We start from the raw sequence: 17164 nt of genomic DNA on the forward strand, positions 1-17164 counted from the left end.
TCTAGAGTGATTTACGACATCAGTATTTCAAACTCCGGCAAGAAAGGTGGGCCTCCCATAAAAAAAGCATATTGTTTGAGTATAGTGAGGTTTGAGCTGTGATAGCAGACAACCCAAGTATCCTGTTTCTTTTTGGGAGAACATCTTTCTCCATGTCTCACAAGTTCAAATTTTGTTTTATGCAGCATTTCCTCAAATACAGCTGATGTGATGAGGTGTGGGAAAAAAAAAAAAGATAATGGGTTCTAATTTTTCCCTTTATAAAAAAGTCCAAAGAACTCAGAGAGGTTCCAGAACTTTAATGTAATCACTTCTTAGAAGATACACCAGTGATGTGTATCAAATGCAGTTTCTGAATGGGTTTTGTGTGTTGCAAAAGTCAAGTCTGGAAAAGAATGTTGAAAAAAAATCACCTTTGATGATTAGGTTAGAAAAATGTCTCTAGGGATCCAGTTAGAAGGTGGAAGGTGACACTGTTGCTACTCTTTGGCTCTGCAGAATAAAGAACAGCTCTAGGATTAATCATCATTCTGGCTGAAAACAGGATGCCAGTGAAAATGACATTACAGTTCCAGACAGCTTCTTGTAATTTTTTCCTGTTCTCAACCTATGTTGTGCTGGTCCAGATGGGATTGCCCTTATGTAACCTGCTTGTTTTTGTGCAGGCCCTCATTTCACAGGAAGGCTTATGCAGCATCAGCAAAAGTTTACTGTTCATATTTGTGTAGAACTATATGCAGAATGAAGGGCCAGAGAAGAGTTGGAAAGTATAACAATAATAATTAATATTCCCCAAAGGTCTCACATTTATGAAATGACAAATTTGAGCTCTTTGAGAGTTGTCAGCTTGGACAGGCGATAGGGAAATGAAGAAACATTTCACACCTTTCAGAGATGTAGTGTGAAAGTGAATGGAGCCATTTTCAATTGCATCTGTCCATTTCTGCCAGGTGTGAAGGTGCATTGAAAGTTCCTTTGATCAGCGGAGTTAACTGCTCTGCTGAGATTGATAAACCTGTGTGTCACTGGGTAAATGTTCTGAGATCATGGATCCATGTACTCTATTGGCCCAGAGCACAGATATGGGGATTTAATTATGCTGAACTTGATTTAATCTACCTCCTCTGTGAATTTATCCAACAAAAAGATGTCTAAATCCAGATATAGTTCCTAAGAACATTGAAAACCCTGTTTTCCCTCTTACCTTTCCCAGTTGTCATGCTCCAGGCATTTCTTTTTGTTCTGTGTAAATGGTTTGGGGCAGAGGGTTCATCTGTGTAGGTGAACATATATAAACAAGCTATCACACGTACCCAGGTTGTTAGCTGCTTCCAGTACACTGAGAGGTATTAACAAATTAGATAATCCCTAAAGGTTTTCACCACCCAGCAAGGCAAGGCATAGTCCTATTCTTGACAGACTTGCTTCTCAGAGAACTGCTCCTAAATCAAAGACAATGAGAGTTCCTCATTGCATTATCTTTTCGTCAGAGAAACTTTATGAAAAGTTTATGGCGTCATCATCCCCTTCCCCACAAACCAGTGTGTAAAGCTGCAGCAAGTACCACCAGTATTTGGAGGAAGACTTGTAGGTCATTTATACAAATTCAAGCTGACGAACTATGTGCTGGGAGCAGTCATTCAAATGAGAAATTAAGAGTTACTTGTCACTATTACGTTCAGATCTAGTTGCCTGCTACTTGTTGATCAATGCTCCTACACATGGTCATACTACTATCACTAGCAAATGCTGGAAACTTTTAGAGACAAAGTTCAAGAAACTGAAAGCTTGTCCTTTGACAGCAAATGGCTGTAGCTTCAGTCACATGATCTGCCTTGTAGCAAAGGGTTCCTCATCAAGGTTTCCATGATATCCAAGTGATGGAATTTCTTAAGAACATGCAGATCCTCTCAGTCAGGATTTGCAATCCCAGTGGCTGAACCATAATAGGCATTTTTACTCCAGGTATGAAAAAGATCCGGGCCAGTTTGTGTCCATATGAGTGGCACTAGAGAGACTGAATGGGAGATTGGGGTTGCCTTGTGTGTGAAACCACTGCTTATGAAGATATTAGCTCATGTTGGACCTAGGACTTGTGTAAAGAATGTCACAGTGCAAGGAAGGTGAAAAGATGGCACACACCTGTATTGACTGTCTGATATTAAGTAGTCCTCTGCTTTACTGCAACCCCAGTTGTTTGTATTTAGTGGAAATGTGGAGTAGAGTGAGTCAGAAGTTCTCCAAAGCAGAAATCTCCTGACTGTGAATGTCTGTTTTGTACTTCTGTCCAGCAGCTCGAGTCAGTCTGTCAGAAAGGAGGTAGGTATTCTTGCTGTTCACTGAGTTCCACATTTGCACATGACTGAAGAGGATAATTTGAAAGGTAGCAGATCAGAGATGACACAAGACTTGCATATTATAGTATAACAAACATGTGGAACTTGTTACTGAAAGCGGCAGAGGAAACAGTGGTGTCCAAGAAACTTCTGAGAAGTACAGAAATACAAAGTGAGGAGTTAGGAAACAGGTGAGCAGCACAATTCAACACACCTGTTTTACAGGGTTTTGAATTGTATTGTTCCTTTCTGATTCTGTAGCCACCACATTAACATTTCCCCTCAACTTCCCTCCTTCCCTCAGCTACTATAGTTTGCCATGAACTGCACGTGAGACAACACCTACTGCAAGGGAGCACGCAAGAGCCCAAGGCTGCACGGATGCAGATTGCCCAGCTAGCTGCTGCTTTGTGGCTGCCAGGCAGGCCTGACAGCCTGTGCTTCCTTGCACCTGCTGGTAGACCACAGCTCCAGGAGCTGCAGTCAGCCCTTGGGCCACATCCCAGGGAGACCTGCTGTAGGAACCTGGGGTGGTTTGTCACTCTTTGTCAGATGTGACTAAAATTGGCCAAGAGTCACGAGCGAGTGGGAGCGGGAGGACACGCAGCTGACAGCAATCACAGAAGCCCTTCCCCAGGCTAACCGTGACATGAGTAAGCATGAATCATAGCATAAATTGATGAGTCTAAAATTAATGAGCCTAAAATTATCTACAAAGATGAGTACTGCCTAAATAGCCCAACACATTATGTGCTTTCTGCTTATTCTGGAATTGGCAGATTTTGGCTTTGGGTACAGATAGGCTGACTGCTTGACTCTAGGCCAATGGTAGCCTGACAGTTCCAACCGCAGTTTTTTAATTTGGACCTACTCCTGTTTTTTTTAGATGGAGATTCAGGAAGACCCTTCTTCCCTATATTGTAGCCTCTAGGTATTACTGCTTTAGTGCTGAAGCTGGTATTTTCTTCTCCTGGCAGGTCCTTGCCCTCCAGCACTGAATCCAAGCTGATGCTTCAGCCTCCTCCCTCTGGCACAATTCCCAAGCTGTCATGTCAGATGCAAAATAAATACTCAGAGGCTCTGAGCTCCTTGTATCCAGAAGAAACTGCATTTTCACACTGGCTCTGAACGTCTTCTGTGGAGCCAAAACAAAATTAATGTGGAAACTAATCCCTTTGCCCCTACCACGCACATCCTCTTCAACGGTGGAGCCAAGAAAGACTGAAGAGAATTAGCCTTTTCCATCTATTTCTCAGATAGGAAATACCCTACTTTTCATTTTCTCATTTTTTTTCCCAGTTGCTGAGAGAAACCAGTCTTCTCTGAAGGAGGAAAGCACCTTCTTTCTATTCCCACTACTAATGCTAGAAGTTTATTTTAAGGACAAATTTCATTCCTATGCAGGATTGCTATAACTCATCTTGGCTCTCTATAGCTATTAGCTACACCAAGTAGGTGGCAGAACTTGTTGGAGTAACTGCTGCCCACTCAGATAGAGCCAAGAATAGCTGCAGCCTCTCCTGGGGATCAGCTATACCAGTCTGGAGCTTGAGGGTCCCTTCCTGTGACGCATATGACATTACCACCACAGCCATGGGAATATGCTACTATGTGAACCCAGACAGACATCTGGAAACCAGGGCAGCCTGCAGTGCTGAACTGACAAAAGGAAAACAGGGCATCGAGGTTTATGTTCTCCCCGACTTTCCTCCTTTCAGGTGTCATAAACTTCAGTGCAGCCTTGCACACTGTTAACTGGTCAGGCAGAACCCATGGCAGCCCTTCTCTCAGCATAGGTTAACTTGCTGCAGGAGCACTGCCTCTTTCTCTTTTCCAGTGATTCACTTGCACATCTTCTCACACAGGCTCCTGGAGTATCCAGGTGGAGAAGGGAGGCACTGTGGTGGTGCTGCGGAGCCTGCTGTGGCTGGGACTGACATTCTACCACGTCCCTATGACCAAGCAATTCGGCTACGTCTACTTTGGCACTGGTGAGAAGAATCTTGATCTGCCCTTCATGCTGTGACTCTTCTGTCTGGGAGAAGGATTCAAGAACTAGAAAAGATCTACATTTTATACTTAGGAAATTTTGTTTACTGCTTGTTCTAATAAAAATGTGAAACCTCTGCACTTTGAGCAGGATTTTTCTGTGCCTGGATGCTGGCCCTAATTCTTTTCCTAGGACTTCACTGTATGCAATCCTCCCTGAACTCCAGATGGAATTCAGAGAATCACAGAATATTCTGAGTTGGAAGGGACCCACAAGGCTTGTCAAGTCCAGCTCCTAAGTGAATGGCCCATATGGGGGTTGAACACAACCTTGGCGTTATTAGCACCAAGCTCTCCCTGTAATGTGTCACTGTGGATCTTTTAGATAGTAACAAATGGCATTTTCTTCCCTGACAGGCAAGCTCCAGGTCAGAAATCAAACCTAGGCCATCTGTGTGATTACAAAAGGACCTTGCTAAGAACTAATTTGGAAACATGAATGAATGCCTGCTGTCATCTATGAATGACAAACTCAGAGGGAGTCAGGGCAGAAAGCAGATGTATACTGTAAGAGATCTGTATTAAACCCTGAACTCTAAAAAAGCATACTGAAGAGAGAATTTTGCTTTTCAGATGTTAAGATTTCATCATAATTAGAGGGGTCTTTCCAGCTCATGTCACTAAAATGTAGGAAAAAAATAGCTGTAGGCATCACCTGGTCTTGAAAAATATGCTTTTTTAGGTTCATCTCAAGACAATGGTTTAATCCAGTGACCCTTCCTTTAGCAAGGCTCATTGAGCAGAGCTACCTGGGCTAGAAGACAGAGTAACTTCTGTATGTATGAGAATAAAGAAAAATATTTTCCTTTCTGAAGTGCTGTAGCTTTCAAAGCTTTATAAAACACATACAGTCAGCCAGAGATTTTATCTCAGTATGGTTAATGAAGTCTTGGCTCTGTCTCCCAAAGCAAAAGGTCTTGGCCAGCTCAAGGGGCTGAATCTAGGGCTTTTATTTCACAAAATAAGGCTAAAAAGAACCATTTAAATATAATTTGATTTCCTGGATAATACAGGTTTATCCTTACCTTTTGTTCCTGTCCATGCTGATGGTATTAGCAGATTATTCCAATAAAAGCAATATAAGGTTAATTGGCATAGTAGTACATAAAAATTTTCTATTGATTTTTAGGCCCCAGATAAATACCAAAGAAATTGAGCCAAAACAATAATGACCATGATAAATTTAATGAGCCTTTCATACCAGGCCTATAATTAGCAATGGTCAGTAGGTGGAAGATCTGTATGTGTACTACACAGGGAGAGAAATGGTGCCACCTTTTAGTTACAGGATAGATAATCAGTTCCAAACTATCCCAAGAAGCAACCATATCACTGATGTGGAAGATTTAGGAAGAATTTATTTGCCAGGGGAAAAAAGAACCAGGCGGTCATCAAGGATGTCAACACTGTGTATTTACCAGATTCAGGAGTGAAGAAGAAGCCAGGAATTCTTAAGGGGACATGTAAGACACACACCTGGTTGCCACTGCCACAGGTGTTCTGCTGAAAATGATGGATAGTACAGATAATAATAATAAAAAAATAATTGCAGTAGTCAGTAACAATTTCTGTTACTGCTGAGAAAATACAGTGCTGCAGAGAAATTTTTCTTCCATCTGTGTCACACGTACAAAAGCCCAAATGAGGCAGATCTGTGTTGAAACACACATTAATGGGAACACACCACTCACTGCTAGGAAGAGAAGGAAACATCCTTTTCCAAACCTGTTTGTGGAACATAAAGAAACAAAAGCCTACAGATCCTTTCTGGCTTTGAGGTAGAAGTCTTTGACCCTTGCTTTCCTCAAATCATCTTGCACACTGAACTTTGCTTTGATGGCTCTTGTATTCTCCTAGAGAAAAAGATCACAGCTGGACACAATATAGAGTACTAAAGACAATGTTGGAATACGAAAATTTGAGATATTGACAAACTTGAAAAAAACCCCAGCAGAACAGTGGACAACATGTGCTTACTGACTATGCTAGTTCTGGCCACTAGTGGTTTAAACAGAGAGGCTTTTGTGTATATTTGATATTATCCTTCAGCAAAGGGTGTCCGACTGGAAAGGGCTTTTTGCACCACTTAGGGCCCCTCGTCCAAATGGGCTTTGCAGATCTGACGGGCCAGCGGGTCAGGTACCTGTCAAAACAACAAAAACACATTTCAGTTTGAGACTGATCACTGGGAAAATGTTCCAGCTGAAGCAGAAGCAAGGCACTATAGCCTTTGCCTCCTTAACATGCCTCTTTGTAAAAGGAATAACCATGAGCAGAGCTCCCTCAATTCAGAAGGGACCATTGGAAAGGAATTTTTGTTTGTTTTGGAATTTCTAAGCTCATCTCTCTACTGAACCCACCGGCACCTGCTTGACTTCCAGTTTCACAAAACAAATCAGGTGTAGTCTCCAGGCTCCTGGCAAGTTGTCCACCTGCAGCTAAACTGGAGTGCCAAATCCCTTCATTGCAACCAAGTCCAAGACTGAATGCATCTAGCCTCTAGGGGAGTGTTATTTCAACAGCTGGTCTCAATAAGGTAAACTAATTACAAAGGCTAAATTCTGTGAGAAAGCTTCTAAAAATGAATAAATTTACTTTGAGGGGATAATTAGTTATTACTTCTGCATGCACTGGGTTTCTGGCCTAGTCTCGTATTTTTACGTCCACATTTGCTCCAGTGTTCTCTGTACAGTACTATTACAGCTTGCTAGTGCAGGAAGTCAGCACCTACAGTGTAAGAGGTATTAAAATGGAATTATCATCACAACTACAAATCTCTGTGAAGAGCAGTGTCTGGCAAATATCCTCTGCTTTTTACCATTTGAAGTTTTAAACTTGGCTTTGCAAACAGGCAGGGGATTTCAGATCCAGAATCAGTTACTGGAAATCTTACCCTGTGGCTGGGTGGCCTGGAGTTTTGTTAGGCTTTAAATCTTTTGCTACCAGTAGAGAGGGGAATAGAGGTCCTTAGAGAAAGAGGAGTCTTTTCAGACAATAACGATCCAAAGTAAAACCTTAGCATAATCTGCACAAACAATGCTCCAACAAATTAGAATTTGGAACAGACCGATAAACTTTGTCCAGCGATGTTTGCACGCCTCTGTTGAGTAATCCCATGGTCTTAATGTAACCTCACTCGCTCATCCTCCCCACTAAAAGCTTTGTTACCTTTTATTTGCATCGTGCAAATTTGAGATATTAAGAACTTTGGACAGAGACATTTGTTTGAAGGCATTTGGCACATTCCTGAGAACTACAAAGAAAGCCTGCTATGCCAGGCAGCTACAGACTGCAGAACAGCAGCCCATTTAGCACTTTTCTTACTCAGTACTCCCTAACAGCACAAACTGAAAAATGAATCGCATGTGGAGCTTTCTGCCTTTGAAATCAAGCCACTTTCAAAATGCTTTGCTTTGAGGAGTTTATGACAGTTAAAACACCTAGAAGCACCAGCAGAAGGGGTCTGGGTGACGACACATAGCAAGATGCAGCCACTTGTTTTCCTATACGTGCATTAAACTCATCCCTTCTGACCTGTAGTGCTATGCTAGTGCATTAGTGGAATCCCTTACATAACAGCATTGGGACAGGAAGTAGGAGAGACTTTCCTGTCTCTAATTTCACATGCAAGGGGAGTTCAGAGAGACCAAAGGGAGGCCCCCAGTTTGGAATCTGGCAAAGGACCATGCATGGCAAGGCAGCTCCTTTGAGAGAAGCTGTAGAGGTATTAGATGAGCACATGGGCTAGGTCCTCCTCCTTTTCATATTCCCCTTGCTGCAAGGGGGGTGCTGTAGCATAAATTTTGGTATTGCAAGACTACACTTACAGAAAAGGAGGGAAAAAAATCCCAAATTGTTTTAATGCATCAGCGTGCCAAGTGCAATTCTGGTCACGTGTCCACACAATTACGGGAAAGTGCTCCTGTGATAATAAATGATCTCACTGGGAGAGTAGTGAATGTGTGAATGTGAGATACACATCAATGCCGTATGCAGGTTTAGACAGACAGTGGCTTTTTAAGAAATCCCTCTGTTTCTGTGTGGGGGCTGGAAGTGCACACCCCAATTCTGCATAGGAAGGAGGATTTAGTAATGGCCTGATTTTAAAGCTTTTGTTATTTCTCTTTTGAGCAGGTCTAATCCAGCCCTCTGGTCCAGGCTTTTGGCTTCCTTTGGGGACTGCAGGCTGGGGCTTTTCATTGTTAGCTGAAACAGACATTTGGACGCTTTCCCTTCCTGGAGCACATTTGCTTTTAGGGCTTTTAATACTTGCTTTGTCCCAAACTCAAACTTGTCCTATTTTGTTTGCTGCCTCTTTTTTTTTTTTTTTTTACCTTGATTCAGCAGTGCAAAAGCCTGATGCCTGGGAGCAGTCAGTCTACAAAGTTCCTTCTCCTCTTTGACTAACTCCATTTCCTACAGATTTCACAGATTTGGTTTTGGTTTTGTTTTTTTTTTCTGTGAGTAAAAACAATCCACAAAACTCACAGAGGAGAGCTTCAAAGCTCAGCACACCGGACTTTCCTACAAAGTCTGCCATCCCTGTAAGGTAGGGTACACCCTTTTCTCACCAAGTGCCCCTACTTTTCATTGAATCAAATAAGATTTGTCTTGGGGAGGTTTTATGATCACCTACAAACACACACTGGCAGAGTGTTTGAATTTTCTCGAGTAGCTGAAGGTTGTCAAGACAGACTCTTCAGGTGGAGAACAAACATGGCTGGTCTGCAGTGTCCTCACCTGTCACTTCAGCATGCAGAGCTCCCACTCTAGGCTAAGGGGACATAACTGCCAGTCTTGGGAATTGTGACTCACCTCAGGGCTCTGCTTGCCCCCTTAACTATGGCAGGGTCCTGTGCAAGAACAAGAATTCCTAGACTCCAAGTGCACAAATGAGTAATTTATGCAAAAGAACCGTGATAGGAACCCTGGTGGGATTTCCTTGATGGGAAATGGCAAGATACAATCAGGATGAAAACAACTGTGGTTAATTCACCTGCAGTCATTGTAATAGCCTAAAATCTCTGTAGCATGTGGAAGTCTGTTTTCATGGATTCTATTCAGTGGACAGGCCTTCCCACTTGGAGGCTGCCACTTTAGACCTAGGAGTAGCCACAAGGCTTTCATGTGCAGGGTAAGGGAAATGGGAAAACCACATACACAGCTCAAGCAAAGGCCATGCTGGTACAATTCAAGTCTGAACTTCTGAACCCTCACTGAATTTTTTCAATATGGCTTTTGTTTGGATTAAGAGCAGAAGGCAGAGGGCTACAGACTGCAGGAAGCACTCGATCAAAGTGCTGGCGAGACTGCCTCCTCCCTGCCACATCCCTTCCCATGACACCTCTTGGCTTTGCTCACCTGCAGCCCCTCTGGCTCTTTGCTTTTGAATACACATGCTATGCACAACACAGTTCCCATGCAGATGAGAGGAACCACATGCTGCTGGAGTGAAATGCTGATAGCAGAGAAACCAGATTCTGCTCCCAGGGACGAGAGATGTCCACAGAGCCTGAGAACTTTGTAATTCATGAGGAATTTGTAGGGAGCCTGCCTCTTACTTAACACAGAACAACTCCTCCAATTCACGTGATGGAGGTGGATACTATCTGTGCCAAGTTATGCTCTTCCAGTAGGAAGCTGGACATGGAGTGGCAGCTGAGCACTCAAAATCAGGTACTCCATAATCTTACAGCACCTCTTGCTGACAGACCCCAGAGTCAGGGAACCTGTGATATCCCCTAGTCCTTTTGGATAGGGAACAACTTCACAGTGTTGTGTTTCAACCAATACTTTGGAACTGTCAGAAGAACATGAGTGCTATATTCATATTAAAAGAGCATCTAGATGCTGGCTTGAATTCAGGGACTGTTCTGTGGACTGTTAGTCCACATTTTCCATGAAAAAACTTCCATGCTGAAAACTGCTGAGCTCTTCAGGTTTCCATTACTAAAAGGAAGACGTTTGACCTACAGCTGAGCTTGACTGTTTCCCAAATGGTTCTGGTGTGTGGTGGCCTGCACATACATGACTCTGGAGTATGGGAACAGTCTGTCACCCTACACAGCGCTGGTGAAATCACTTAGAACTTCCTCAGCCTCACAAGCTAGTGAAAATATTTTGTTGCTGCAGCACTTAACTGGAGCATGCCAGGCTGGAGCATGAGCAAATGCAGAAAGTTTTGAAAGGGAGAATACAGGCTGAGGATGAGGGAACAATCCTTGGCTGCATGACAAATTTGCTTGTGGAACGATCCCCTGGAAAGAATGAAAGCCCCAGACTGGGCCAAACATGAGGAAAATGAACTGCAGGGAGTAATTCTGCATTGACAGGGTAAGCTTCATTTGTTTTCAATGTCCAACTTCTGCAGACAAATGATACGTAAGAGAAGGTGAGGACATGAGACTCAAGAGTTCATGGATGATGTGGGTTACTCCCACGGCCATTTCTTCAAAAGAACCATAGCTAGTAAAGCAGTTAAGTGGTAACATTCATGAGCTATCACTGTCAAAAACAAATCAGGCAGAAAGCAAAAGAACTGAATTTCAAGAAATGAGAAATACCATGGCAAGTCTCACCTGGACAGTGTCCCAACTGCAGGGGATAGAAGAGGGAGATTTGAAATGCTCCCCAGTTGAATTCTGACCACAAGGTGTTCTTATATATCTCCTACCACCCTCAGCTTAACTGACCACAAAGCTTAGCATTTCACTTTCATCTCATGCCTTCTTCTGCAGTTCCCAATCTCCTCCTCTGTGTTACATTACATCACGGATGAATGTTCCATACTATGCTAGACAGCTGTATAACCAAGTACAAGGCAGGATTTGCAGGTCAGATATTCTCAAAGCATTCTGCTCTTCTTGAATTCCAGTAGTGGAAACAGGATAAGCAGATGGAGTGGGTAGAGGAAGGCCAGCTGCCAAATGACCCAGCGCAAAGCAGGGAAATCCTTATCTCTTTGCAGAGAAATCTGGGGCATGTGGAAGGGAATGTCCAAAGTTCATACAATTGAGATAGTACAACCAGTTCAGAAAACAGAGCAGGAATTCTGCTTTTTGGAAAAAATCCTTCAATAAGCACTAGAAGAGTACCTTCCTGAGAGGCAGAGGGGTTCTGCATGATAAATCCACACTTCACAACACTAAATCAGTGGCATGTCAGCACCCCTGACCCTTGTTAAAACAAGGCAGTTTGCTGATAGTTCCATATGGTGGCATGATACCTTTTAATCCTAGCTAGGTGCTAGCCAGTGCATGCCAGACTCTTTGGATTTGAAGCAGGCTCACTTTAATCAGGGTGACAGTGACATGGGCCAAACATTCTGGCCAAGACAGCCACAACTGCAGTAAAAATATAGCTGAGGAACAGCTTTTTTTTTTTTTTAGTTCTTTCAAAAGTATACATTAATGCAGCTCCTCAGCTCTTTATATACTTCCTTAGTACATTTGCCCAGGAGCTGTAGAGTTCGATGTAGCTGGCCTGTACATTGTCTAAGGGACACATCAGCTTTTCATCAGGCTCATTTATCCTTCTTTTGGCAAAAAATGAAGCTGCTCTCAAAAATACTGACACAGCCTCGGAAGAAGCCTGGCCACAGGGAGCACCAACTAGAACTTTGTAAGACAGGAAAAAAATGAGAGGGATTGCTCATCCAAATGAAGTAATCTGCCAGACTTCAGCCAGGCCAGAGTTGCTGCTCCAAGTCCACATGCAGTAATTCAATGCTCAGGTCTGTATCATGGCAGAGGCACTGGACTCTGAGTTCCAACTGACACTGAAGTGATGAATCTCCTTCAGTCTCAGGTGGTGTGAGTGGAATCAGTCCCTAAGGCTATCTTGGGCTTTAGTCCTGTCATTCTAGCAGCTGATGGTGTAGTATGTCAAGAGTTCTACCAGAGCAAAACATTCTTCAGCTCACTGTAAGATGGCAGGCAGCTCCCAGACACTACAAATTCCCACAGAAGTGTGTCAGGTAGTATCTGGAGTACACGGTGACTTCTGAGAAGCCCTTCCTTTACAAAAGTAAAAGCTTTCTCCATTCAGAGCAAAGAGAGACATCAGATTGCTTACATTACCTGTGCTTCTGTCTTGGAAAAGCTTTAACAAGGGGCTCAAACACATTATGGGGCATCTCAGCTTCTCCCTTTTGACATTCCCAGGGCCATAGCAGCAGTGCAGAAAGGCACTACTACCTCTCATCTAAGCAGAGTGGTAAAGATGGCTAGAACAGCCAATACAGCAATCTCAAAAAGAGATGAAGCTCAAAGATTTGGAAAATACATCACTTAACTGTGTAATGCACTGCCTGCTATAATAGGCTCTCTTTAGATCCTGTTCATCTCTTTTTGAACTGGCACTTAAAAATCCAGTAGACATAAATACAATGAAGGAACAAGCTAAAACAGTTGAATAGCCCTGATATTACATGTTTAGAGGATGATGCAGACATGTTCTGATGGCGTTGAACAAGGCAGCTTGTTTGACTCCAGTGTTCAAGCCCACTTCTGCCCCTTTTCTCCCCTGTCAGTTTACTTGCATTTGGCAGCACCACAGATTGAGTGCTTCCCAAGTTACTGCAGGCTTACAGGAAGCTTTGGAAACAAGTACAGAGGCAAAGACAAGGTAAGCTTGGACAAGTCATTTATGTGGGAAACTTGTGATAAGAGCTCTGGCTTCATTCCCAAAATAAGTACCAGCTAAATGACTTCAGTCATTCAGCATGTGGGTGCACTTCAGGCTACAGGAAGGAAGCAATTTGTAACTCCTGCCTTATGCCATGCCAGCTACTGCTCCACAGAGCAACGAGGGAAGTATGGGTGGGGGTTCACATGGTCAAAATTCATACAGAATGGCCAAGATTTTGCAAGGCTCCACCACACAGAGCTCTCCCCTTCCAACAGGCTGATAAGACAGTATCATGAGGGACCAGGAGAACACTCCTGAAGTACTCCTGCGCTTTATCCTAGCTCTTGGGACTCATTTGTATAGTGTCAGCCCCACCACCAAAACTTTCAATCCCATTTCTTGATCTTATTCTCTTGTCTCCACTCAGACCTCAAAGTCTGCCTAATTCAATGCTACTCCACATGGTCAGCAAACAGCTCTGCACTCTTTTTCTAAACTGCTTCCACTGGGCCTGCTACATTCCCTCTTTGGGTAATGTAGGGAGGAGCTAGCAATGCAATAATCTCCAATTTAATTAATTCAGAGGTGCAGCATACCTACTTGCATGCAGAATGTATCTGGAGGTATTCATTCTTTGTTCTTACTAAAGATCTAGAGAACAATTTGTAAGAGTCAGGGCATCAGATCTGGAGTCCTGGTGTGATTCCAGCAAGACACTGCATATGCCATTTCCAGTCTCAACCTGCTACTCAGTGTTGCAATGTGAATGCTAACAAGATAATATGCTCCACCCCACAGCTGCTAGATAAGACACAGATACTAAAGAATCCTCAAAACTTGTAAAACAGAAGGAAGAAATTATTACAGTTGAAGTATCTGATGGCTACAGGGCTGCATCAAACATAGAGTCCTCTAATCTGACCCTCACTGATACTCATTATGCAGCCTGCAGTCAGCATTTCCAGGAGCCTCTCTCAAATCTCCACTGTAGAGTCAGACCTGAAATGCAGGAGTCTCCAGCCATCCTCAGCCTTGCAGTCTAAGCTCTCCCAGCGACAGCCCCATGGCCTCTGGTAACCCCATGGTTTGCTAATGCGAGGCTCCTACACGCTCTGACATCCCCATGGAAACAAAGTGTGAGGTTATAAACAGGGGATTAGCACCTCCAAGCGCCCAGCACAGAGCAGGAGGTGGCTGCAGGCTTTCCCTTTGCCCACCAAAGGCCAGGGGCCATTCAGGTTGGGGAGGGGGAAGAGCAGGCAGAGGGCAAATCACTGACTGGAGGAAATTGAGATGGGGTGGAAGGTAACAGGCCTGTGATGGGCCCCTGCTGGCTGCTCAGCCTGCCCTCCTCACTGCTGGTATCACTGCCTGGGCACCCTCCTGCTGTTGGGGGCTAAAAAGGCTAAGAGAGAAGGGACTGCTTAGCCTGGAGAAAAGAAGGTTCAGTGAGGTCTTACCAATGTTCCTAAGTACCTGAAGGGAGGGTGTAAAGAAGAGAGAGGCAGGCTCTCCTCTGTCACTGGTGCTCAGTGATAGGACAAGAGGCAGTGGGACAAATTAAAAAAGAAATTATGTCTGACTATAAGAAGCACTACCTTGTATGAGGCTGGTTCTCTGAACAAGCTGCCCTCAGAAGAATCTGGGGAAGGTCTATCCTTGGATATACTCAAAACCTGGCTGGACATAGCTCTGAGTAAGCTGCTCCAGGTGACTCTGCTTAAGCAGGGAACTTGGATGAGATGATCTTCAGAGGCCTCTTCCAACCTCAGCTATCTGTGGTGCTGTGACTCCATCTGTGGCATCCTCCTGTGACTGCCTTACTGATAATTAGTGATGAGGAGGTGAGCACAGCTGAGGAAGGGCAGGCAGACTCTAACATGCATGGCAGTTTTAATCTTGTGTGAATAAATGGTTAATGGAGATATGACTTGTCCTTAAAAGTCTGCCAAAGGAATATTGTGACAGATCTTCTCCAAAATGCTGAGTACTCTTTATGAACCCTGCTGCCTGAGGCATTTCTCATCCAGTTGTAAGCAACTGCTTTTCCCTTTTCAATTTATTCCTGAATAAGAGAAATGTGGAAAGACAAGACTATTCACCTGTTCAGCTTGGGTTTCTTGGGAACATGCCCTTCAGGAAGTGGAGGCCTGTGGTTTGGCAACAAACCTGAAACAGAAAAAGATGTGAGAATATTCTGCGGTGTCTCTGGTTCTATTGCATTCAGAATTCACATTACACCTCATAAGCCAGGCAACAGCACAATGAAAGCTCAAATACATTAGAAAGGGTATTTTATCTTCAGTCACTACTGAACCTTCACCCCAGCCAAAGAAGCTGGGAAGTTGTGCTGGGTATAGGGAGGAAATGTACACCAAAGACACTGTCACTTGGGCTCATCACAGAGGCTTTTACAGAGGACACAGGGCACTGGTATCAGATTCCATCTCCAGGATGGAAAATCTGACTATTAAAATTTTCAGTCCATTTAACTTGGATACAACTCAGGTACCAGGCATAAAGATCAGCACAATACTCTTGACTGTGTCAACCTGGGTCCCACTCCCAGGGAAAAGTAAAAAAGTCATCACATGGCAGATGGCAGAGTTGCACATTACTAATGGAGTAGGTCAAGCTTAGGTAAATCAAGTAATTTCAGAAGCAGGTGTTTAATCATTAGTAACTGGAGACTGAGCCACTTCCTAGATCTTTCTGCAACGCTTGTCTCATTTACAGGGATAAATGTCGGCTGTCAAGGCAGGACTCAGGACACAGAGAAAGCAGAACAAGTAGCCTCTGTTCCATCACCCTGTCCCAGCACTTGGGCTGTAACAATTTTGCTGGGTGACCAGACAACGTCATCTCACTGAGCCATACCAACTGGGCAGGAGACCCCTCTCAAGGGGTTCAGTAGGTAGCCTACAGTCAGGGTTATCTCTGGCAGAGTTACGTACCTGCACGGTGAGCCATTTGCACACAGACAGCAATCTTCTTGTGCTCCTCCAAGCAGAGGCCTGTGACCCTTCGTGGCAGCATCCCTCCGTCTGAACGGATAAACTGACTCAGCAGCAAGACATCCTGAGGGAGAGAGAAGGGCAAAACCATCAGCTACCTTAAGTGCTGTGACTGCAGGTGTTGGGCTGAGCCTTGCGTTGTGTACAGAACTCAAAACAATGTAAAACAAACAATTATTCCTCCCTACGCATTTTGTCTGAAGCTTGGCAACAAGTGGCTTTTACTTGCTGTCACTGCCTGCCAGTTTAGCTTAGTAAGGTCACTCAGATGGTTTGAGTCTTCCCCTGACTTCACTAGTGTAAACACATGATGTCAGCTGCAATCCCTGCTCCTTCACTGTTTCACTACTTGCTCCAAGATTCTTGCTAAGATAATGTGTCCTAGGTACTCAAAATTACACAAGACCTACAGATGGATATTGTTTACACAACTTGAAATGCCATCACAGCTGTTGTCCTAAAGTTCACAGATATGTTAGATCACCTCTGACTCCTTCCTTGTTCCCTCAGAGCAGGACTGTTCTCTGCTATCTACTCCTCAAACTTTTATCTAGTTTCCCATGTTGGAGCTTCCCTCAGGTCTCTCCGGAGGGGTGGAGGGCAGGGAAATAGTCCAAGATGTTGCATGAAGAAACTTTATATAAGAAAATAATACATTCTGATGAAAAAGGACTAATAGGATAGTGTGCGTGTGCGTGCAATTGTGCGTGCATTAGGTGGGCTGTGAAAGTCATGGTGGACAAAAGGAGCACTTGAAGCATGCTGAGGGCTTGTCTGTGATTCAAGAACAATTTAGACTACGCTGCTGTTGACCTTTATAATTAAAAACCCTAGAAATGTAAAGCAGTCTTTTTAATAAAAACAAAATTAAAGGGATCTCTAGGATCAGATAGTATCACAGGGCTGGAATGACAAATTTTTAAACACAGCAGCAGCAGCTGTTGCACAAGTGTCCCATTAACTGTACACAGTACAACAGCCCAGGATTCAGATCCAGGCTCTCCATTTCCACACACACCACCAGTGCAAAGATACCCCTCAGGCCAATATAAGCAGGCATTATTGACATCCTGACATCAACATAAGTTGGCCCAAATGGCCTCCAGAGACTTCCCACTTGTTTTTTCCCCTTCAACA

The 17164-nt window shown here is 43.8% G+C and overlaps 2 protein-coding genes across 3 annotated transcripts in view; one reads left to right on the plus strand and one right to left on the minus strand.

Moving 5' to 3' along the window:
- The window catches only part of RSPH9 (radial spoke head component 9), a 20325-nt gene extending 14029 nt beyond the window's left edge, over positions 1-6296 (plus strand). The window contains exon 5 of the mRNA XM_039697928.1: positions 4202-6296. Within this exon, the coding sequence (XP_039553862.1) occupies positions 4202-4362 (161 nt within the window). The 3' untranslated portion in view covers positions 4363-6296. The remainder of the gene's footprint in view (positions 1-4201) is intronic.
- MRPS18A (mitochondrial ribosomal protein S18A) overlaps positions 5726-17164 on the minus strand; it is a 22364-nt gene continuing 10925 nt past the window's right edge. The window contains exons 4-7 of one of the 2 annotated variants that reach the window (XM_039697930.1): positions 15968-16091; positions 15116-15182; positions 6363-6528; positions 5726-6238 (exon numbers count right to left, since the gene is read on the minus strand). In XM_039697930.1, the coding sequence (XP_039553864.1) occupies positions 6384-6528; positions 15116-15182; positions 15968-16091 (336 nt within the window). In that variant the 3' untranslated portion in view covers positions 5726-6238; positions 6363-6383. Of the gene's footprint in view, positions 6529-15115; positions 15183-15967; positions 16092-17164 lie in introns of both variants that reach the window. The other variant, XM_039697929.1, reaches the window with a different exon arrangement.

The sequence above is a fragment of the Passer montanus genome, unplaced genomic scaffold, assembly GCF_014805655.1.
Source record: "Passer montanus isolate IOZ18808 unplaced genomic scaffold, ASM1480565v1 scaffold12, whole genome shotgun sequence".
NCBI lineage: Eukaryota > Metazoa > Chordata > Aves > Passeriformes > Passeridae > Passer > Passer montanus.